Source organism: Chiroxiphia lanceolata, chromosome 1 (assembly GCF_009829145.1).
Source record: "Chiroxiphia lanceolata isolate bChiLan1 chromosome 1, bChiLan1.pri, whole genome shotgun sequence".
Lineage (NCBI taxonomy): Eukaryota > Metazoa > Chordata > Aves > Passeriformes > Pipridae > Chiroxiphia > Chiroxiphia lanceolata.
In genome coordinates this window covers 64,362,254-64,387,464 of record NC_045637.1, presented here as the reverse complement: position 1 = coordinate 64,387,464, position 25,211 = coordinate 64,362,254, and the positions used below count along the sequence as shown (strand labels likewise).

Sequence of the window (25,211 nt, the reverse complement as noted above, 5' to 3'; positions counted from 1 at the left end):
TATTTTTGGAATTTCAGAATACTGTGGTTACTTTCACAGTGTATCCTGAGAAAAACCTATGTTTTGTTCATATATCAGTTTTTATTATAACACCATATCCATAAGGCTGCGATAAGAACATACATCTAAAGCATTTCATATTGATATAAACTTCACACATAAAGCATATTAATTTCTACACAATGCTCCCTTGCCTATCATCACAATAATAACCCAATGTTTTGTGATGCAGCTAAATAGTCTGTGTTTGTGGTGCTGAATCCTGAACTCTGCAGCAACGTCTGTATGTCCATTCACTACTCTTTGCCTTGACCGAATAAACACACAATATTTGCTCACATCTGATACTGTCTTAAACATTGTAATGAATTAATTTTACTTATTTTCAGCAATATTTCTTTTCATTGCATCCCTCAGCAACTGTCACAGGCCTCACCTACAAGGATGCCTACGTTCCCCCCGTTTAATTCTCCTGTTGCTTATTCATGGTGGATAAAAAAGATAAAGCAGCCATCTTGGTGACTCATACCCGTCTGTTCTCCATCTGCAAATGAGGATCCAACTGTGACTGCAGGGATGATACAGTATGTCCTATAAACTGTTTATCCACATTGGATATAGACATATATAGAAAAGCCAGAGTGTAAAAACAGAGAGAAAAAGAAAAACCCTGAAGCACCTATTTATACAAAAATTGTAGGTTAAGCATAAAAAGGTCTGATATTTGCAGTATCCTGGAAAATGCCATGAATAGCGCTTAGCCCATGTTTCAAGGTCATCTGCAACTGGACATGGTTGTAGAACTTGAAATCTGAGATTCTGGATCACAATTCTGATGTAATGTGCGTCGCACCCTGCTTTTGCTAAAACAGTAAAAAAAAAAAAACAACTTTTAAAAAAAAGACATACCTCTTGTTCCTCAAAAATAGGCTGATATTTCTCAAGAGACAATTTTTTAAGGATGCCAGTCAGCTCATCTGTAATAACAGAAAAAAAAAACCCAACCCGCACATGGATCAGAAAAGATTTTAATGATCTCTGCATTATGAACTGCTAAAAATATATATTAAAACATACATTCCACATAGTCATAGAAAGTCATTAAAAACCAACCACATTTATTCTCCACCAGAAATTGAAATATTTGCTTACTCTGTTCTCACCTATTTCCATATACTGTAACTCTGTCTAGCCTCACCTTGCTAGCATAAAATCTTTCCACTGTATTGCCCTTTCTTCCTCATTAGAAAGGGCCTTACAAAACCAAACCACTAAGGGCAATTTAGGCAGTTCGATCCCTAAAACGCAGGGGCTTGGCCCCAGATGGCTGATTATGCAGGTTATTCAGCAAAACTCCTCAAGCAGACAAGGAACTGAACAGCATGTTTCTACATCATCATCCAGGAAGGCAAACTGCAGAGCAAACAACCACCCAGCTGCTCATTCAGAACCTCAATGCAACACACATCTATCTGAACCACCTCTTCTCCTTAAATGCCTGACATCCAGGCAACCTTGAAGTCCAGGTAAGATGAAAACTGGTCCAAATTTAAGTTTTATAAGCTTACCTTCCAAGGCTAAGAGCACTGGATATTGGCTTTCCTCTCAAAGTCTAAGGAAACTAAAATTTGGAGGACCTGATAGTGACTCTTCCCACATATTTAAAACGTGTTAAAAAGCATAAGTGCACTTTTAGAATAACCTAACATTACCTCTCTTAATTACATGCTACCTCTCTCAACTTAGGTTTTCTTTTTATTGCTTTGATGTCACAAGTGACCAATTATCTTTGTTTTCCCAGAAGTACCAAAGCGGTCAGTTAAACTAAGAAGTCGGAGTCAAAATTAAGAACATGAATGATTTACATTATGCAACAAAACTATATTTAAATTCACTTTCACTTTAAAAGACACCAGTAGTCCATTCCCAAACGTACTTTCGTTTTATTTATTTCACTTCTTTGTCTTTTGACTGGCACTTTTCTTTCATCATCAGCAGAAACATGAAAGAGAATCTCTCTCTCCAAGCTTTTCAAAGACATCAAGTATCTTGAGATAGACACACTTCTGTGTACTATTCGGAAAGACTCCTTCTTTACATAGAGGAGTCCACAAAAATCTAAAGAGAAAAATTCTAGTTGAGTCTTATTTTCTGCTAGGGTTTTGGGTTTTTTTTTACCTCAAGCTCAATTAACTTGGTATGCTTAACATGATTTGCAAAAGCTGGCATGGTCTCAGGCTAAAAGCTTTAGTACCCTGAGGTTAATCAATAAGAAAAGGTAACCAGTTTTAAAAATGTCACACTGTTTGATGAAAAATACCACCTTACAGAAAGAAAACTTCTTTCATTAGAAGACCTTAGATATATTATTAACATTTTTTTCTTTTAGGTTGTTAGTTAGGCTTCTCATTTTTCATCACATTGGTAGGCTTAAACTATGGGCTGTGATATGGGAAGAAAAACAGTACCTCTGAGCTCAGAGTCTTGTTGTCATAAACAACTATAACGTCAACACCTTTCATGCACAGAGAATGCTTTCTGCAGTAGGACCTTCAAGTTTTCTCTTCATCTTCCCCTCTTCCAGTTCCTGTATTATTACACCAAGTTTGAACAAACTCCCAAACCTCTCAGTTTTACAACTCTCGCATAACATGTTGTTTCTCCTTTGCTTTATCATTCTCATTTGCTCTACTCTTATCTTGTCTCCTCACCTACGTCCTTGGAGAAAGCAAAGGTTCTTGGAGCTCTTACTGCTACTGCTTCTGCCACATTACTCCCATTTAGCACCTCCTTTCATACTACTCTGTAGTAGTAAGGTAAGATTACCTTTCTCCAAGTTTTCAGAGCCTCCTTTTACTCTCACATGGTTTCGTCTTTCATGATTCTCTACATCACTGGTTCTCAGAATAGAGACAAGCTGTTGATGGTCCACCGAGTGGTTGCCTAAAGAGAAACCAAGCACACCCCTGAACCCTGCTGCCTACTGTTCCTTCACAGTAATATTCAATGCAAATCAATTTGTCTAATTACTTTGACTTGAAAGAAAAGCAAAGTTAACATTCCAGGCCTTCTGTACTTACTCTTCTGATTCCTATTTGGCATATAAGCATGTGTACTGTTGCTACTGAATCAAATCACAGTAAGAGAAGCCCTTGAATTAAAGGACCACTTAACTACAAAAGCTTACAAGCATAATGAACCCAGAGCTACTCAGGCTTCTGACAACATTTCCTCTGCTACACAGAGAACTCACTGTATCATGGCATTAGTGGTGCAGTCACAAAGCCCAGCTTCACTGGGTGAGATAAGAACAGCTGATAGCTTGGGGAATTCCCTTTGTTATCCAACAGTGACTTCTCTTTCTTTTATATATTTCTAAATTAACAACTCTTATATTATCAAGCCATCATTATAAACTAACTAAATGCGAAACGATTTTCTCCAGCGGTCAGTACAATATGTCACAGTTAAGCCATGAGACGAGGACAGAAAGAGGAGGGTCAAGTATCACCTCTCTTTAGTGTCAAATGGAAGTAGAGTGTCCATGGATAAAGTTAGCATAAATGAAAACAAACAAAAATCAATACAGACAACACCAGAAAAACCAAAAATAGTAGAAAGTGCCTCTCGCAGAAACCAGATGAGGTGCCTCCATTTCTTATTTAAAAGATTCTGAGTCCAGTTATTTTTTTTTCACATTTTTGAGATATTTACAGAACAAAACAAAGTTATTGATATCCTGTTTCCAATGCAGTAACATAACTTTATTTTAAAAAGTATTGTAATGTAGACCTAAAAGTTTAACTTAAAAGGTAGTAATCTTAGTGGAAAAGTAATAACATTATTATTCTTTCATATGACCTTAGGTTAAAAAAAGGTTGAAATACAGCTATTTTTGCCATTTAGAAAAATAAATGCACTACAGCTCTTAAAAATCAACTGCATGTAGCTATGACTTGCTATTACTCAAAAATGTATTTCTGTAGTGATGTGCTTCACTGCATTTACTTAAAAAAAAAATAATTTCTAATGTGGAGAAAGTGCATTTTCTACCCTCAGCAAAGAGTGAAAAACAGGATTTAAGCCATCAAGGGGCAAAGGAAGGAGGCCACGTAAGAGCAGCCTACCTACATGCAAGCTTTGAGATGGTACCAGTCTCCCTCTAAATGGAAGGGATCACAGGTTTTGGGAGAGAAAAAGGCAGTTACTGCAGAATGCCAAACTCACTGTAAGAAACACCATAATACATTTTCTAGAAAGAAAAAAGCTCTCACTGTCATGCAGATACACACGAATTCAGTACAGTTACAGCTTTAAACGGTCGGTGCTCTTGACGAATGAATCTCTATAACTACAGTGACCTACTCACCATCTTCTGTAATAGTACCACTGCTGGAACCGTTACTTTTGGCCTGTCTGTGAGAAGAAGACAGAGATGACTCTGCGTTTTGAACCTTAGGAGATGGGGAAGGTGATGGGGAAGGTGTGAGAGTTGGTGATGTGCTTTTAGACGTAGATGAAGTCCCAGATGGAGGTCTTTTGTTCATCTCCAGCTTTTGCTGTAGTTAATGAAACAATAATTTCAGTTAAAAAAACCCCAAGAGTGTTTACCTATATATGATGCTTCATTATTACTTAAGATGCATATCATTTCTGCAGAGCATGTAGTCATAACTGGAAGTTTCTGCTTGATCCATATTGAAATAATTGGAGCAATACTGATTTATCCCAGATGAAAGTCTGCCTCCTCAAATTCATCAAGAAAAATACATTTAATAAGGCTGTAATTTTATAATAAGAAAATTATTTCTTGTAAAGCAATACTGCACACAAGCACTACAATTATTCTTTTCCTAAAAGGACTGTCCCGGTTTGAGTCCATCTGGCAACTATGTGGCTTGCTCACCTCCCCCCCCTCCAGTGGAATGGAAAGGAGAATCAAAAGTAAAAATTGTAGGTTGAGATAAGAACAGTTTAATAACAGAAACAAAGTAAATTACTTTGACTCTGATAACAGGCATATCAGATGCTCATTTAAAGTAGCATTTCATGCTGGATTAACTAGAAATATGTGGTAAGCATAAACTAAGTTTTGGGTGCATTTAACAACTTGCTGCACTGGAATGAAAGTTTCCAGTCAACTCTTAAACTTGTTATTACCTAACACAAGTCAAATAATTCAAAATTATTAAGTATTTTATACATGTTTAACACATTTGGAGGCATGGAAAACAGGAAAATACATGAGTTAAAATGAGGAATAAGAATTTATATGTACGTATATCGGTCTTTTCCAAAACAAGTGCCTGTACCTCATCTCCTAAATTCCTCAATCTGTATATCACTTCATGGTCTGCATTCACATTGAGCCTTTGAAGGGAAACTAGCTGTATCACTTCAGAGTAAAGTCCAGGAATAACTAAACAAAACACTGGATCTGAGTCATAGAAAGAAATAATGAGAAACCAAACTAACAGTGCAGATCTACCCTAAGATCAAGTATGACATTTACTGTTTTTTAAAACAGAATTAAATTAATAATAAAGCAAAATCACGTTTTATTATTAGGTTTGATCTTCTGTAGGCTTGTAATTAAAAGTAAGGTTTGTGGAGCCGAAAAGTTTCCACTACTGTAACAGGTGTTCATTCACTTTAGGTTGTGCAATGTCATATATCAGCCATCCATGACTGAGACACGACCTATTATAATTAGCCAATGTGGAAGTACAAAAATTTACATTTCTCCGCACCTTTACATGTCCATTGCCAACAACCTGAGCACACTGCAACTCAGATGGAGTGGATGAAGTAGTTGACTGGACTGGACTGTGCTGTTGGCTGGGTTTCTGTTCAGGAAAGCCTGCTGCTTTTCTTCTTTGGGCCGCAATCTGAGACAAAACATTATCTGCACTGCCACCTAAACCAAAAAATATAATAAAACCAGTCAAGGAAATCAGAATTTTGAAATACTTGTTAACTTTCAATTCTCCCATCTCTACCACCACTCACTTTTGTTTAAAATCTGACTGGATGAAGCAAGAGAGAATTGTAAGATTCAGATCTATCCAGCAGGTTTCAGAAAAAGCAATAAAAAATCAACTGCAGAAGAGAGAAGCCAGCCCTGTCTATATACACACAGAGTTGACTTTCATCCTCTTGGATATGGGTTTTATGAGACACTTCATCATATCGTCTTCAACAGCTGTCAGGTACAGTGCTTGAAGCTTTGTTTTTGATTGAAAACTGGTTTTTAATTAAACAACAAGTAAGCAACATGAGTAAGAATCAGTGCTATGAAATGCATGTTGCAATGAACCAGCATCCACCTGATCCACCATGGGTGGACCCAATAAAATCTGCATGTTTTTCTGAGACAGAGGCTGGCCAGTGAGACTTCTGTAACAGATGTGAGGCTTTTCTTCCCTTATGTTCAAAGTCCAATCCCGGTTCAACAAAATTTATGGAAGTTTTGCTCTACAGCAGTAGGAGCTCTCGGAAAAGGTTTGTCTTCTACCATCATCACAAACACTAATTTTTTTAGCTGAACCAGATACAAATTACTTTCTTATTAAAAATGGTACCTGATCTGTTATGCAGTTCTCCTCCATGCCTGTTAATTCCTGCAATGTTATTGGATCCACCAGAAGAATGAGGAGAATGACTGAAGTTGTTGGAATTTGAAGGAGATGCTGGTCTTCTTGCAAATGTTGGTAATTTGACTGGTCTAGTACCTTTGCTAACAGATGTCTGGAAAACAAAATGAAGAATAATTTTCTTTCTCGACTGAGCACAATAAAGATCAAACTTCAACTGCTATTTTACTTATTCCACATTCTGAAACTTCCACTGAAGAACAAAAGGGATATCAGAAATAATCTTATTTTACATATACAAATATACTGAATATATTCTATACTTACATAAATATATATACATTTAATATATGAAAGAAATTCTACCATATAAAACCATTAATTCTTCTTAACCTTTGGCCAGCACAAAATGAGTATCCACGATGCCCCTGAGATGGGCTGTACAGAACATTATGAGCAGTGGGGAGCAAACAAAATTGTCACATGTGAAACTGCTTTCCTAAGAAATCCTAGTTTTGTCTCTCCAATCTTACAAAACAGCTACCATCTACTTCTCATCCATCATATCTCTGTTTCTTACAAACTAAGCTGCAAGAAGTGAGATAAAGTTTATCTCCACCAGTTGCATTTTTGTATTTTGTTCAATCTAAACCTGCATCACTTGACCAACTTTCGCTAACTGAGGCACTACTGATCTAGCCATATGCTAGCCAAAGCCTCAGCCACATCCTCCTTCATTTCTTTTGCTTTTACACCACTGGCCACTGCCAGACATCTGACAAACAGCTTTTGCGGCTTAGCTTTTTCATGTTTCTTATCCTGTTGCTCAAATCACTTCTTCCAACTCTGACTTACTATGTTTCTCTCCTCCCTATTCCCTTAGCAAAACCCTTCTTTCCTCACAGAAGTACTGATGACTAGTCTTCCCCTGCTTCTCCTGCTCCTCTCTTTATAAAGTGAGCTAATTATCCACTTATGTTACTACAATCATCTTTTTTAGGATGACAGACGTTTACCTTCCTGTTATGTCAATTCCCTTCTAAGACTCCACCTTATTCCACCTAAATCGCCCCTACTGATACTAAGCTAACTTCCACTTAAAAAAAGGAAAACAGAAAAAAATTCCTCCTAAAATGTCTTCAGTGTCCTGTTTCTAGAACTGACATGAAATGGTTCTGGACTAGTAAAATAAACTCTTCTCTCTACTTGACTATTACAGTCCACATTTCTCTTTTTTCTCCTACTATGAAAGCAAAGGTTGTTGAGGTTGTTTTGTTTCTTGTCTCAAGACAAACCAGCTATTTTTCTTTTGGTTTGTGTTTTCACTAAAAACACTGTAGAATCAGGCAAGCTTCTTCTATAAAAACCAGAAGTAATTCAGACTTTTTCCCTTCACAATTTAAGGCTGTATGCCTTCAAGCCCACTTGATCATTGCTTGCTACAATTTTAACTACTGTTAATCTTTCAGAATGTTAAGTCTGTATATTTGTCTTACTGATATGACTTACCTCCTGCTCAGGTCCTAAAAATTGATCAATTCTTATTCTTTTTTTCTGTCCCTGATCTTCTTCCAAATCAGAGCAATTCTGACCACACTCCAGTGCCTGTACTTACTTTGGCTACTAAAAGACATGGGACGTGGGTGGAACCAGCAGCCAACTTTAGCAGCCTGCAGCAAATTTGTTACGGTCCTATTTTATTCTGAATAACAGCAAGAAAAAAAAAAAGCCATCTCATTTCATACAAAACTTTTGTTCCATTACGTTCTTTCCTTGGAGATGTGCATTCTTCCTAAACAGCACTGCTTAAAAGGACAAGCCATTACTGAGACAGTGGGTTAAAAGTAATTTCTAATCAGAAACCGTGTGGCCCACCAGTCAGCATGGCATGGACATAACACAGTATTTTCGTACACATTTAGTTTGCTTACTATATCAGAGTTTCCGCTGCTGTTAAAATCATGCTTGATTGCTCTCTGTGGCCAGGCAGTTCTCATCTGTTCAGCTTTTCCATCTTTGCTGAGTCGTGTTCGGTCAGAATTCCAGAGCTCAAAGCTCGAGGGGGGTAAGAAAGGTGGTATCACTGCCTTCAGCTTATCGCTTGGCAGCCTGGTAAATGGGGCACTACTTCTCAACTGAGAGAGAGAGAAACAAAGAAAGGGGGAGGGGGAAGAGTCACTTCTTAAGAGAGATTACTAGGAGCTGGTGACGTACTTTCAAAATTTTAAGTTAAGCAAAAAGATGGAGACATGCATTTTTAAATAGAATAAAATGGAAACGAGACACGAGTAGTATTTTTGAAAAAGTACAACATGTAATAACAGAGAATCCAACAAATATTGTTGCACCCCTCAATATTATGCTTATTCATTTGATAAAATGAATATAGTTCATTAAGTGGCAGAAACTTCTCTTCCTTCACTGGGCTAAATATTTTTCAAATTGACTTTAACAAGAATGTTAAAAATTAATTTTCAAAGAAATAACAATGTAGTCCTCTCTGTATTTCCAGACAGAACAACTGCAAACAGTGAACAATTGCCTGTTCCTGCTGTACATGTTCTCCAGAAAGAGATTAAAAATGACACAACTGATTTGGCTCCCTGGAGTTCTGTCCATCAGTTACATCTGTTCAGTTACATCAAAAGATACTCCAACTTCTTATAAAAGAACACAAAGAATAACCAGTCAAATTTAATGATATCACTAGGGAGTAAGCTGTAGGGAAATTTAAAGTTACAGCATAACAAAAGAAGAAACAGAATAACACAAATGAACATGCTGAACTAAATATTTTGTGGTTGCCTCTACCAGTAATTTCACACTTCCATTGCACCATGTGCCATCCATGTGTTCCTCACATCATACATCTTGTCAGCAACCAATCATCTGTTCCATCTACTTTATTAATTCACTGCTGATCAAACAAACGTATGGGTAACTCTCGAAAAAAGTCAGCACAGCTTCCATATCATACCACTGGTAGTACTTCCTGGTCTAAGAACTACTGATGTATCAAAGCCTGACAGTTCTTGTCTAATGACTATAAACAAATGATAGATCTCCTTCTGAAGGCATCTTGGACAGGAGGTAAAAACCTGTAAAAATTATGGGAGCCGCACAACCTTCTGAATGAGGCTGACACACCAAGAACGCTGCAACATACCATGGTTGTCAATAATTCATCATCCTTTCCTCCTTTTGTAGTGTTTGCACCTGAAAAATACATAAATGATGTTTTATTGTTTACATGCTCCCACTTTTGTCCCCAAGGATTGTTCTCAAACAGTCAACAGCTTTACCCTCAGTAAGCACACAGAACAAGGATTTCCAGTGACACTGCCATGCACCTAAATTAAAAGTTATGCCAATAGTCTAACTTTGCATCACAAACTGGGGGCGAGGGGGTTTCACGGAGAGCTGTACAATTTCAGTAGATGTGCTTTACGATTTGGGCTTTTTCACTTTATTCTCAGAATTCTTTCTTTATTTCTTCAAATAAATTGGTTTTCACTATATAAATCAGTTTATCAAAGATACTAACACTTCTCAGTGACCTGTCTCTATTCTCCAAATTAATGGTGCTTGCTAAAGAACAGTAACACGGTTATATCAGCGTTTTCCTGCTTAAATGATGCTGCACTCAGTGTTCAGCATGATCAACAGTGAGGAGTGCGAACATCTCTTTCTACATACTACAAATACATTACATGTCTTTTCATTTATATTAAGCTAAATAAGAACTAATTCAATAAATTTGAAATAGTATCATCTTGAGTACCCCAGGAGAGCTCACTTCCCGTAAGACAATTCTGCCTTTACCACTAGCTTTGTTATTTGTGATCCGAGCTGTAGCAGCATCAAGGTTTCCAGAGGCATCCGTATCACTCTGTGAAACTGCTTTTATAGTGGAATTTAATGACGGTTCAGGCTCATCCGGAAAAGGCACAAACGGATTGGAAGGAAATCCGTGGCGCAATGTCTGAGTCAGTTTCAGCTTGCGGAATCGATTGGACATCCTGCTCCACCAAGACTAGATTGATAAGAAGACACAACAATTTAGTTCCAACTAAAAGGAAAAAAAAAAAAAAGGAAAAGAGATGTACAATTAAGTGATCCTTACAGCAGTGATAAAAAAAATTCTGTCAAGGAGTTTTTGAAATAAACCAAAAAGCAACATTTAAGTGGTTTGCAATTATCAACAGAATCCTTCACCATCATTTGTATAATCTCTTCCCTTATTTGTCACCTGGCAAATGCATTACAATGTTTTTCCACACTATCCCAAAAGCCAAGGTAGATAGAAGCATTAGGACAATTTAAATAGGGAATATTTACAGCTACATAGCAAATATTTAATCTTTCCATTAGCTTCCAATTTCACCATCAATTTTTATACTCTTTGGCATCAATGAACAGGCACGTCTATTTTCTGCTTTTTAGAAGTGTGCGTAGAAGCTTATCTGATCTGAATGAAACTTCTCCTTAAGATTTTCAAAATCAGTGGCAAACTGGAAGAGTTCTGATAGTATTCCTGTCAAACTAAAGTCCCATAATCCATACAGTGCTGCTACACAAACAATTTAAACTCTATCAGGCTGGAAACACTATAAACTGAAAAAGAGCAAGGCAAGGAAATATCAGCTGTGAAAACGACACAAACCTTAGGACTACTGTACCTACAACCTCCATCCATAAAGGCATCACATATGCGGAAATTGTTACATAAAAGGACTATCTTTGCTCAAAGTAAAATTCATTCAAGTATTCACAGACTTGCACATTTTTACAGGCAGACAATGCAAGATGCTTCAAGTCTTTATAAGGACATTTCTCTAGACTATGAAAGACATATGCAATCTGCATTAAAATTATGTGGTTTGTAGATAAATCAGTCAGATTATAAGTATCTTCTGATTATTTCTTAGTAAAGTTTCTTCTTCCCTTTCTGGAACCCTTTTTGTAAAAAAGTTATATAAAAGTGACAATACTTCATCAAGGCAGCTTTATGTAATAGCCAATCTAGATAACAACACTTCCCTACTTTACTCTCTGTTCTTGACCACCCCCTCTCACAATATGTATGCTGCTCTCTTCTTTAGTATTTTTCAGCTGCTCACTGATACATGTCTTCTCAATTGTCATATAGTAGAAGTAAGGTAAACTGTAAACTTATTCCCTGCATATTAATCCTTGTAGCAGATCATTAAAAAGATTTTAGATCTGCACAGAGCATTAGTAATGGATAGAGTTCTCAGACCTCTGTGTCTCTTTGGAGTCATAACTGATAAAGACTTATGTTAATTTCAGCAACAAAGATCTGATGAAAAAAGGCAAGAGAGACAAATAGCTCTGAGAAAGCAATAAAATCTACACAGTTCAGCATTTATTCACCTTCCAAAAGAAATTGAAAGGGCAAAAAAAAAATCCATCTAGGTTTAACCCAGAGTACAACGAATTTACAATCGAGAGTGCTTGCACAACGTGGTTTGGTTTTGTTCACTGAAGCTGGCTTGCTTGTGTAAGGAAGATCACTTCTGATTGCCTGTCATCTCTGTTACTCCTCCTCACAGCGCTTCTGTTTCTTTAACATGCGCTTGCACCACACACTAATCCCAAATACAGTAAGTACAGCCACCATGTTACCAGAATAAAAACTGCTGATCTCTGGCAAGAAAGGAACTATACTGGAGAAGTTCATCTTGTGCTCTGGTGTTCACAGTATGATAGTCTGAGCTCCGGGGTTTTTAGACCACTGTCGCAGGAGGTCATGGCCTCTCCATACGCCCCTACCACATCACACAGGTACAGAGGTTGGAGTAAAGGGCTTTAAATTACACTAAAGCAGTCAAGTAACAAAAAAGCATTTATGGCTAAAAACATGTGTCCATCAAAAGGGTGAAATCTAGCAGCAGTGGGAGAAGGAAACAGTATCAAAGACCTAGAAAAATTATGTTGCCCCTTGAGAAATACCTTAGACGTTTGTAACAATACTGGGAATGAAAGCATAAGGGGTAGAACTGGAAATCTCTGCCCTAAAACAACTTTAATCGAAAATAGAAACTGAATGTGATAGTTCACACTGCTCTAATACTGACATTGAGAGTATAACTTGCCGAAAACAAGCAGGAAGAAAAAAGAGGAAATAAAATTTTTGCATATGGAAAAGGCACAACTTTGTTTTCAAGGCTATGAAATGGTGAGAAACAAAGCAGTTAGCAGTTCTTGTGTGAAAGAGGTAAATAACGTGATCATGAATATCCACTGCATAATCAGTAGGTAAAGGAACAGGGGCCTTTATTATGCATAAATAACAAATAAAAGAAACACATAACAAAATAAAAAGTCTACTAGTTAACAACAAAAGCGATCAAAGAGGAGAGACTGAAAAGGGTTTCTTTTTTTAAACTCCAAAACCAGCCTACCTGTGATCAGATATTTTAATAAGAATATCATTAACAGGAGAGGTAGGAATACATGTCCATTTACTTAATAGAGTAGGGGTATTTAAATGAGCTTGCACAAATTAAAACCAGACAAGATTGATTAAAATTACCCTAGAGTAACTATAGACAACACGATCTCTGAACAAATATTGCTTATCTTCAATAAAAGAGGATGGAGGAAGTTACAGAAATCAGGCAAAAGGCAAAGGCACAATCACCCAAAGAGGAAAAACTGAAGATTTACTGATCAAAATGCTTAATCTGAAAGGATATAATTGAAAAAACTTCAAACATCATCACAGTTCACGACATAGCATATGACATGGGTTTGTCAAGAATAAATCCACCAAATTAATATCTCTTTTTGAGAGAGTAACCAGTAAGGTGGGCAGAAGGGAGGAAAAGCTGTATTGTACCTTGAGTTTAATAAAATTTTTTTTGCTATTTCATGTAAGATTCATTGAATGATTGAAAAAAAATTCACAGGCTGGTCAAAAGAGAGATGAGTGTCACGACACTGCCCTCCGCTCAGACAATTTGAAAATATCATTTTTACCCTGTTTCAACATTTGTAGGGAGAGTAGGATATGTAACATACTCATGGTCAGACAGGCTGGTTAATAAAGCATTAAGCAGTGATGGAAGAAGGGACTATATTGGCTTCCAGTTTATATATATCAGAGAACTACAGAGAATACAATTTCTGCTGCAAAATTGCTTGATTAAGACTTGTAAACACGGTAATATTTTGTAGTTTTGAGACCAAATACTTAAATATTCCCAAATATGAAATTTGTGTCAGTATTCATTTGTATGTCTTTGACAATTTTTTTTATATTGCACTTCATATCTTTTATGACCTTAATTCAAACCTTTGTGTTGTAACACTGCAAGAGCTGGAATCCAATCTATTGTTGATCTGTATTCCATAAAGCAAAAAGCTATTCTGACAATTTCCCACCTAAGTAACTGCATTCTTATATAGACCAGTTTAAACTGATACTGATGTTGCATCATATTGAATAATAGCGTAATCATATGAAAATAAGCACTTGTTCATTCATAACTAAAACTGCAAAACATAGTTGAGCTGAAGTAGAACTTTAAACGGTCTTTAAAATTCATGTCAAAAATAGCCTGGAAAGTAACGTGTCTGTTTCCAACACCCTGACAATATTTATACTTAAAAGATGACATCATGGACTCAAGGAAATTCTGAGGTACACCATAATTAAAAACTATTCCCTTCTCTTTTGCAAACAGACAACATAAGTCCCAATACCTTTAAATGGTATGTATTTATTCTAACTCTATGTTGTTTCCTACTGGACCACCATCAATTTGGAGCTAAGGATACAGCATGGCAGAGGACATGTAAGCCTGAATTGCACACCCTTCTACTACTCTTCATACTAAAATCTCTGCTATGATTTTCTTAATTTTCAATGCCAATAGCCTGCTTCCATTTCTGGGTATAAAGGCTATCCTCTGTACAGATTTAAAACTAAGATCCTAATGGAAACTGAGTTCCAAACTTATGAACATGGTACCTTCCACTTAATTATGAGATCTATTTCTAAGCACTGAAATGCTTCAATGCAAACTTCCTTAAGTCTTCCTATTGCATTGCCATCTGAGAAAAAGAACACTCAACACATGCTACACTCCATAAAACCAGGAAGCGCTGTCAACAAGAAACTCAGAAACACACACACACTCCCCAAAAAACTCAGTTACGTATTAGATCCAAAATACTTCTTAGCAATTACTTTCTCTGCTTATACATTGCAGAAATATGTAATTTAATTTAATGTCTGTTATTTATCAAGCGTGAACATATTTACCTTTAGACCTCCTTTATCATCTGGCAACATTGGGACATTTAAGGATTGCCTACTTCTGGAAGTAGGCAAAGATGATCTGTTGTTCAGTTTATTCTTGTCTTTGTCTACTTGCATGCATGCTGACGCCAGTAGTCTTACAAGCTCTGTATCTAAAAGAAAGCGAATTAAGACAATGTTTGGTCTGGTTTACTTTCCTAAATTATGACTCTGATACTTTTCCCTATAAATCCCATATAAGTAGTAATGGATCTACCATTACCCCAAACCTTCTTTCTTGACCTGAATTTCCCACACCTTCTCCCCACACAGCGGGATGCAGTCTTATCATCACCTCTCTAAAGGTATTTACCAATATAAATAAGCAAGCTATTCAGTCAGAATCAGTCACGCATGACCAACTGAACTGCCTCCTCTCACACTTTGTACAAGTTAAGAACAACATTGTGATGCTCCCTTTTCTCACCTGACACAGAAGAGAGCAGAGAAAAATGAATATTCTTTCTTCAAGTGCAGGTTGCAGAAAAGAAGCTCGAAATTAAATCCCAAAGAGAAAGAAGATGTTCAGCCTGGACAATGAAGGGACTGAAAAGAAATGGTAAGGGAAAAGGTAGACAAAAAAAGAAATAAAAGTAAGAGGAAGAAAAAAGAACAAGTATGACATGAGGACAGGAAAGCAAAAAAAATATTCTGTAAATCTGCATTTTATATGGCACTCAGGTAGGATTTTCAGAAGAACAGACAGAACTGATCAAGAGAGAAAGGTTACAAGACAAACTATTCTGTCACAGAAGTTAGTTCTAAAACAACTCACTGTATTTATTTTCTAAAATTTCATACTATTAATGATCTATTTTTGACAAGGAAAGGAACCTGCTAGTGACCAAAACCATTATAATGTGTAAATACAGAGAAAAGAAACATTAATTTCATTAGCAGTAGTGGGTTTTGGCTTCAGATAAATCAATTTAGGTACCAAGCAAGGCTAGCAATAACAAATTATGTAGGCTAAACAAACTAAAACAAAAACTAAATGTATTTCATTGAAGTCTTCCCAAAGCATGCTGCTTTTTCTAAAGCACTCCCTTTAAAAAAGTGAAAAACAACCTGAACCCTGAAGTGTGATTTATACTCAGCCTTCACAAAACTAGTGGGAGGTTCAGCCAGGAGTTCCCTACTTTTGTTCTGACTACGCTCTTTTTGTCCTGTCCCTTTGCTGCTCTGTACCAAGGGGAAATTTCTAGCTCCAGTTCTATGGTGCTAATGACACCATAGAACACCTGTGCCCCCAAAAATGCCACTGAACTGGCTCTCGTGACACAAACACCACATTTTTTTGAGCATCTTCGAAAACAAAGTCAAAAGGAATGCATAAAATCTGTTATCCCATAAATGTATACACTCATCTAACCAATTAACTCAAACCCCACCATTTTCAGGCCATGTTCTTTCTTGGTCCAGTCCAGCCTGGACATCAGAGAATACTTCCTAGCAACTTTCATGTATTTTCTAGATCGGAAAGGAAGTTTGTTTGTTTATGTTGTACATTTCCCCAGAGCTTTTTGAAATAGCATACCTGGATCATTCAGCAGCATTATGAGGTCAAAAGCCGTGTATCCGTTTTTTGCACGAAGATTGACGTCCGCTCCTTGATTTAACAAATACTTTACAACGTTTTTGTTTCTTTAAGGGAATAAAAAAGGTGTTGATCACTTTAAAAATAAATACATAAAATAGAAACATCCAATACTCCATTTTCAACCTTTTATAACATTGCTCCTCAATTAGAGATGTTTTACCTTTTCTGTAACTAATCTAGTATAAAATTTATTTACAAGCTCTTTAGAAGCTCCCATGATTCCCTTGTCAGTCACTGTTTTACTCACTAAAAATCACATTAATCGACATGCAGAAAGTCAGACTTAAAAACCTAATTTGAATAGCCAGTTTCTTAAACTGATCCTTTGGAACTGACTGGAATTTGTTGCCAAATACCTTCCCAATGAAGGGTCATTAATGCCTAGGGCACAAAAGCAGATGAAAAGACAAAGGTCAGCTCAGTAGTCGTCATATGCCATCACTAGGACTTCAACTCAACCTCACACTCACATCTTGCATATTAAGAAATTGCACACAGAAAAGCCAAATTGACTGAAGATAATTATAAACTTCAAACAGTACTTCACTTAATTACAGATATAAATTATATAATTAGAAAGCACATTATCACTTCCTTGAGGTGTTTAAAATGCAAAAACAATCAGCATTAAATGTCAACCAACACAAACACCTTCCAACAAAAGCTCCTAAAAGGCAGCTGCATAAAAGACACTCACCACCTCAGCTCCATTAGCCCCTCTCATACATCTGAATAAATAAGCAGGACTTGCCTCCTGAGTTAAAAACAATACTTTAATTCTGCCTACAAAATAACTGAACAGACAACAAAGCTATGAAAAAATATATTTAATACAAAACTTCTCTTGAGCAGCAACTGACCTTGTATTAAAACAAACTCTGACATGCATAAACAACACAGAACAAAAACATACTCAAGCAGCAAGTGACTGCAAATTCTAACACTGAAGGCTGACAAACAGGTCTCAGTATCTCCAGAGCATCACTTATCATACACATGAAGTTTTCACTGCTGAACTCACTCCAGACAAAAATCAACCCACAATGGAGGAGGACTGTTGCTCCTCTAATAAAAATTCTGCTTATCCTAAGCACAGCTCCTCTGCATACTTCCCACTACTTCTCTTCCTTAAAACTGTATCATCCCTCCGTCCTGCTTTCCAGTCCTGAACCTTGAGTGCACACAGAGATGCAATCCTTTAGTGCCCTGGCTCACAAAGAACTTGTCTGCTCCCTCCTTCAAGCCTGAGACTCTCGACACCACTGATGCTCCTCAGGAAGGGTTAGCTGAGGTTCCGTGGAGGTTAAAGATTTCCAAATGTTACGAAAATTTGCAACTGGTCCATGCCAAGAGAAAAGGCTAAGATGCAAAGTACAGAATTACAAGGTTAACTATTTATTTATGCATATGAGGTGTTCCAGCCAAACTGGGGCACCTCAAATGTGGCTTTACACACAGGACTCTTCTACCCTTCAACTGCACACCAACACTCACACTCCCAGTTGCTCATCACAGTAAAACTGTATTCAGACAGTGCCAAGTGTATAACAGAGATCATACGTGAAGTACCAGCCAGGCAAATTTCTGGGGTCTGACTCTTAAGCGTCTACCTACATTTATAAAGGAGCTTTAGAGAAAATGACAGTTTGGTTGCATTTCTGAAAACTCCATGAAAACTAAAGGCTGAATAAGGAAACACAGCAACGGTTTAAGACTGGAAAATATGGCACATGGAAGGGTGATTGCCTTGAATTTTCACAGCTAGATGTGGCTTACAACCCTGGCAGGGTGATACTATCTTTCACAATGCTGAAAAACATCAAAGGATGGAAACTGAAATCTGCACCAAAGCTCCTGGAGCAGTATGTTCTCAGTATTTATTTAGTAAGCTTCAAGTTCCCAAATATTTCACTCATTCTGAAGTCCAAACATCATTCAGGTCTGAAAAGCTGAGGACAGTGCATAAGTCACGGAAAACTGAGGTCACAAGTCTCTCAATTTCTTGTAAGACCCCTCTGCTTCCAGAGTCAGTATTAAAAAGGTTTTTTTCTATTGGGATGCAAGAAGAATTAAACTTCTTTACTGCTAGACCCAAAATCAGTACATATCTTACCCATGGTATGTGGCCTGCATCAGTGCTGTCCAGCCATGAACATTATCCTGTTTATCAACGTCAGCATTTTTCTCAACAAGGAGCTGAACAAGGGGTAGCTGTCCAGTTACAGCTGCAATCATTAATGGAGATGCACCGTCAACATTGGTAATATTGACCTGACTTGGGTCTTCATCAACAATCTCTTTAACCAGCTGGAAGTTTCCTGCAAAACAGGCATAAAACATAATCTACATGGGCAACAGAGAACTGCTCAGCCATTGAATTATTAAGTTTTTTGATTTGCTGACACTGCTCTACATCTAGTGGAATTAAAACAGAAAAAAATAAAGTACTAGAGCAACTGCAACACTAAAGCTAAAAATCTGTACTGATCTTTGGTCTTTTTGTTGGAATGGCAATGATACAAAAGCACAGAACTAATTTTTTGTGTCCCAATTTGGTAAAAGGCAGCAGGTGGCTTTTTTAATACAGACCCACATCACAGACTTTGTTAAACAGAAACCCTGGAACCTACAGAGACTCTAGAATTTACTTTGAACCCTGGCCTCGACACCCCTTAACCTAGTGAGTTGGTTTTTTTTAACAGTGCTGGCAAAAAAAAAAAACCAGATAGAGTATGCTGACCAGTATTCATGTGGCCCTTCCCCTAGTACTCCTTCAGATCCAATACCAACATTTGTAAATCTCAGTAATCACAGGGGTACAAGAAAGGAACCTGAACTCTCTAAAAATCTAAAAGACCTGAGGCTTTCCCAGGAAGACGTTTTGGTAGCTTACACCTGACAAGAAGAAACAGAAGTCTGTTTCCCATGTTAGGAAACAAACATGCTCAAAAGTTACAACAATTAGACATGGTGGAAGAATTGTTCAGTACTTACCCAGTTTCAAAGCATGAAAGACATCAGGTTGCTTCTTTTCTGTATCTGGAAGGAATATAAATATTTCTATTAGCAATCAGTAAAAAAGTAATAATTTCTAGTACATTTTTTATAGCAAAAACTATTAAAAATTGCATAAAAGTACTATAAAACATATGTTTAGACATACATTTAATAATAACAAAGAAACCATTGACAATAACTTTATCTCCTTTGGGAAGAGTAACTCACCTGTATGGTTCTCTTTGCAGAGCTAAAGCTACAAACCATAATACAGCACCAGCACAGGCTTTTCAAATTCCATTCTCTGTCAGGAAATTGTATTTGGTAACTCTAGTGTTTCCTGCCTGGAAGACTAAAATATCCATTAAAGAACCACAGTATGGTTCTGTGGTCAGGTGTAATCCTCTGTACAATAGTGAACACTCAAATAGTGCAAAGTGTTTTAGAAGCTGTCCCAGTTTCATTTCCTCTTGAGTACTGCTGGGTTAATTTGTGAAGAATAACAGTGACAGTTTATCTACACATCTTGTTATTTGTGCATCAATAGATATCTTTCTGCTCCCAGATTACCATTCCCATTAATAAGAACTGCAATTATTACAAATTGTAATATTTTGAGTGAAGGATCATTCCTCTGACATTCTACTCTCCTCGCTTTAACAGCCTTCTTCGGTACTTTAAGTGGTGCGACCACAGAAGGTTTTTCAAGATTCATCAACCCAACTCTGTCTGCACATACATCCTGTACATCCATGTGTATATTCATACATATTCATGTCTATTCCTCAAGGGACTGGTCATGAGCAAACATCTACAGTCAACCAGTTCTGCCGGGCAGTGTGGCCGTATGAAAGCCTTAGAGTTCCAGCTTAACTCAGGAGTCGACACCTGACTAACACCTCCCCTGAAGCAGAAACAAATGTCTGATTTTTGTCCTTACTTCTTCAAGTACAAAGGAAGCTTGACCTGCAGGAATGGCACCAAATGTAAATAAAAATTAACAGTTCTGGGGATTATGCCACTGTCCACATGGCAGTGCAATATAGACATAAATAGGTAAGATTTAAGTAAGCCTATTTGGGTATCACAGGTGGCATAAAGTGGACTATCCTACCCTGCAGAGTTTCTGCCACCATGGCTGGATGGGTGGTAGTATCTGCAAAAGGATCTTTCTAGAGCTTGACACATCCTTAGATTTCATAGCAAGCACTCCAAAGCTGGAAAATCCAAATATAGCTCTTCCAAATCCTCTTGCCGAGCACCTCTCAGCACTGGTCTGCATCACAAAGCATAAGTATCTTGAAAAGTGTCCCCAAAACAGCCACATACAGAATAAGGCCTCAATCTCTGAAATGACTTATTGACGTTCAAATGTCCTACACAACATTCAAATCAAACTGATTAATTAAGTATTCCCCGCTCCTCCAAGGATCAGAGAAGTAGGGGACAGGCTGACCTGCTATTCATCCACATTAATACTAAGTTTTCTTAGAATACACAGTCCACTTTCAAAGGACTTGGAGTAGGTTTCATATTCAGAGTGGTAGAAGAAAGCATTAAGTTAACCTCATCCGGTTTTCTGTGTGTCACAGGCCTTGTATGCAACACCCAATGAAGACAACCCAAGAACAAGTTTTAGAGAGGCATTTAACCTTGATTGCAACTGTTAGAGATTGCACACCTCTATTAAGTCACTTCAGCTCAAAGCTTCACCATAGTATCTTATTTCCTGTTTAAACTACTCTAACTTTAAACTCACAGTTTTTTAATTTGGCAACCATATAAAAATACCCTCCACTATTTGACCTTCTGTCTTTAACATGGACACTTTATTAACCTCACTTCTTAATCACTTCATCATGAAACTAGACAGACTGAACTCTTCAGTCTTTCCTGACAAGTCAGGTTTGTTAGATTTTCTATCTTTTAGGTTTTCATTGAGTCTGCAACATCCTTTCTTTGATATCCTATTCTGGTTTTTATGCCACTTCTTCGTGTCATTTCAAATAGGCCTTTGTAATATTCCTCCTAAATGAGCACCTGGATCATGTGCTTTAAAAGTAAAAAGTATCTAAAACATTAAAACATTTTATAATGTTTCACATGATTCTTCTTGCAGGACAGTAACCTCACCCTGCTAATGTGGAAAAAAATCTGTTGACATTGGGCACTCGTACCTCACCTGAAGTGGGTGCACCTACTCCAACACAGTCAAAATACTCTAGTTACAAACTATAAAGAACATCATGCACATACATAATGAGACTTCCCATTTCTAAATACACAATCAAAACTGCAAGAAAGTGAAAACAAAAAAATAACACTCCATACCTGCCTGAGGTCTGATCGTTGTGAGAGATTCCAAGTAGTCCTTCATGTCTTTGTGTTTGAAGCCAACAGAGATTTCAAAAGGTGTTTTATGTAGTACATTCAGGTGATCGGGATTGGCACCTTTCTCCATGAGCTGCTGTGCCAAGCTCACCTTTCCACTAACGGCTGCCAGCATTAAAGGACTCCAGCCCATCGTCTTCACAGTGTAATTACAATCAGCTCCCCAGTCTAATAACAGATGTACCACTGCCTCATGTCCATGCTGAGCAGCTGCCATTAATGGGGTGATATCGGGAAGGTCGTCTCTGCTGTTGTTAAGTACACTTGTGCCGAAATGGTCGTAATTGTCTACAAAAGCTCCGGATTCCAGTAACAACTTCACCATGCTGACATGGCCACCTCTGGAGGCCATTGTGAGGACACTGGCTCCTAACTTATTCTGTGCATTGAGATCAGCACCATTTTCCAGCAAGATGTGGGCCACACTTAGATGTCCAAACCTTGAGAGAAAGAGAAAAGGAGGAGAATTAACACCTTGGATGGCCAAAACCAACATATTCTGAACTCAGAAAACTTTGTCGTCGAATTGGCCTGTTGACTAATACACTACGAGGGATCATACACACAACACTGAACATGACAGTGATCACCTCGTTGGAGGAGAGCAACTGTCAGCTGAGGACTGTGAACTAAACCATTCCACATATACCAGTGACCCCTGTTTAAGAGGATGGTCTGGTTAAAGTAGCAACGTGCCAGCCTCATTTTCAGCTGCATGGTACCAACTCATAACTAACATGAACCAGAGGGTCACTTCCATTTTATTTCTAGGGCTGTATCACATTCAAAAATCAAAGCCAATTTGTTTCCAGAGATCTTAATTAAGTATCCTCATTACTACTGAAGAAGTAGAGTAAAAACTGCAAAGAGTCAGTGCTAAATAAAAAAAAGAAAAATGGCCATTTTATGAACTGGATAGCTAGTCTTTTATATTTGCATTATCCCCTGTTTTCCAGTTGTGAACTATGAATTAACGCTCACGATGAAAGAACACACGAATGTGCCTATCAAGCTCAGAGGTGAACAGCCAGTGGCCACAGCTGTTGTAGAGTAACCCGAACTTCGCTCGACACCAAGGCGATCAGAGAGAGAAATGGCTCTATTAGAAGAGTGGGACAACTGTCTGTGTGAATGGCCTTCCCTAAAACAGTCAATGGAAAATATTCTGCTTTTAAGTCAGCCAGACCAGCATGGGGGAAGTGTTTACACAGTTCAGCCCAACATATAGCACCAAAACTGAGCAACCAACAAAATGAATTTTGAAGAGAGCAAGGCACTTGAGCTGGGCTTGGCTTCCAGTCACATACTCCTCCCTGGTAACTGGGGATACCCAGTGTGTGAGCTGACACAGACAGGCAGCTGTAACCACCACAAATTTGCAGCTAAAATGCAAAAAGTAAATTCATTTCTGTTAAATCGTGAACCAGGAGATCCGCAAAGCAACACATAGGCAGAGGTAAGCAATCAGAGACTCAGGCATCATCATCAGTCCGTGCTAGAGGATCACTGGCCTGCTGTTCACACAGGCTTATCAAGAGTTAGTCCCAGCTGGAAGGTCTCTTGAGAGATTTACAATCCTGCTGGACAGTCTTCTGATTTTTAACCCGTTCCTCCCAACACCCAGCACTGTGATGGTGAGCCTACAGGGACTGGTAATGGCTGTGCTGTTTGTCTTCTGGTTTGACTGTCTGTTGTGCAATTGCTATGTCAGGCTTGTGCTACAATTTCAGGAGACTGCTGTATCACTGGGCTAAATCAAAACCCTATGTTACATTCAGTATGTTCCAATAAAGAAAGCTGGAATGAAATCATTAAACCCTCCTTGTGTAGAATATCTACAAGAACTTGGTCAGAGTACTGAACTCAGACACCAGTTTTATCAGTAACCAAGCTTTGATATGACTTGATTATCAGAGGCTCTGGTAGTTTGTCAGTAAGTAAAAGACAATCGTGCAAGCCATACACCCAACCAGCTAGGTAACCATGAGAAAAAGGAAAACCTTTACTGTTCCTCAGCTGAGGAACCCCACATTTTAATAAACATAATACTTCGACAAGATGTGCGCCTTGTGCTCTTGTTGCAGACTTTATGCATAAAAGTATGTTTGTACAGTGCCTGTAACACAATCCAACTTCAACACTAAAAGCAGTCTTTGTATACTGCAGCAGAGCAAATGTTAGTTGAGGAATTCCTGAATAATGCTACTAACCACTAAAAGCAAACCAAATGTCCTTAGTTTCCTTTCAGAAAGTACAGAGTTGCAGGAGGAAGCCTCCAGGGCCTGTATAGTCACAAGGTCTATCCTGGTAGTCTTCACTTCATCACCTCAGTAGAGCCTGCAACCCCTGTATACATGATTGATTTTATGCACATATGCTATCTCCTGTGCAATTTCAATAGGACTAACGACAACCAGAAAATTAAACATCTATATAGTCTCAAACTTACCTTGGTATAAACACTGAGTTTCCTTTTTGGTTATCCATTAAAAAGAAAAAAGAAACATGCTCTTCTACTTTATGCTTTCTGCACAGGTTTTAATAATACATACAATACTTTTCAAGTGTCAGCAAGTAATTTCTTGAAATCAGTGAGAGGGTTATAGTGATTTGACTTTATTGTTTTTACAGAATGAGCGTATGGTTTTCATTAAGGGGAAAAAAAATCTAAGACTGTTTCTGCAACTATTTTTCCTTTTTTTTTAACCTTCATAAAATAACAAAATTGTTGAACCTTGTCTTCCTTGTTCTTGCTGGGGAACCAGCTGTGTGACTCACTCTTTGGGAACTTTCTGTGGCCATTAATTGAAAAGAGAAATGTTGACTTTGAAACAGATTCTTTTCTTTCAAGTATTCAAATGCTATGAAACTGAAAAAAAAAAAAAGACCAAAACACAAAAAACATTTCTCCTCTCAATTAAGCATTCAGTTATTATAGCAAAGCACTGCCCTCCAACCCCACAAAACATGCCTGTGAGCCCAAGGCATACTTGTACGTGTAAAGATAAGCACCAATACCAGCATCAGCAACTCGAGGACCTCCCACAGTCTTAGCAGTGGGTTACAGAAAGCACAGCATCACCGATGCAGAAAACAACACCGTTTTGTCATTAAAATCTCTCAGCAATGATTTTCCATATCCTCCAGCGAGCCACTTAGGGAAAGCCAAGGGAAATTAATTGTGTCTGTTTGCTTCAGTATGTTCTATGTCAGACGTGACTTTTCAACAAGTCATCATCATCATCATGGCTGGGCTTCGCGAACGAAGATTTGGGAAGGCTTTATCCACATTTGTTACAGGCAC

General features: G+C 37.8%; 1 protein-coding gene across 8 annotated transcripts in view; it reads right to left on the bottom strand.

The window, feature by feature from the left end:
• The window catches only part of ANKS6 (ankyrin repeat and sterile alpha motif domain containing 6), a 41,304-nt gene that overhangs the window by 8,666 nt on the left and 7,427 nt on the right, over nt 1-25,211 (bottom strand). For all 8 annotated transcript variants that reach the window (XR_004357702.1, XR_004357701.1, XR_004357705.1 and 5 more), the window contains exons 2-14: nt 21,848-22,347; nt 19,514-19,558; nt 18,633-18,837; nt 16,457-16,563; nt 14,884-15,032; nt 10,416-10,626; nt 9,760-9,809; nt 8,525-8,728; nt 6,582-6,747; nt 5,751-5,917; nt 4,370-4,559; nt 2,827-2,943; nt 910-977 (exon numbers count right to left, since the gene is read on the bottom strand). Coding sequence is in view for 4 of the 8 variants with exons in the window: in XM_032691723.1 (XP_032547614.1) it covers nt 910-977; nt 2,827-2,943; nt 4,370-4,559; nt 5,751-5,917; nt 6,582-6,747; nt 8,525-8,728; nt 9,760-9,809; nt 10,416-10,626; nt 14,884-15,032; nt 16,457-16,563; nt 18,633-18,837; nt 19,514-19,558; nt 21,848-22,347 (2,179 nt within the window). In the remaining 4 variants the exon portion in view is untranslated. The remainder of the gene's footprint in view (nt 1-909; nt 978-2,826; nt 2,944-4,369; nt 4,560-5,750; nt 5,918-6,581; nt 6,748-8,524; nt 8,729-9,759; nt 9,810-10,415; nt 10,627-14,883; nt 15,033-16,456; nt 16,564-18,632; nt 18,838-19,513; nt 19,559-21,847; nt 22,348-25,211) is intronic.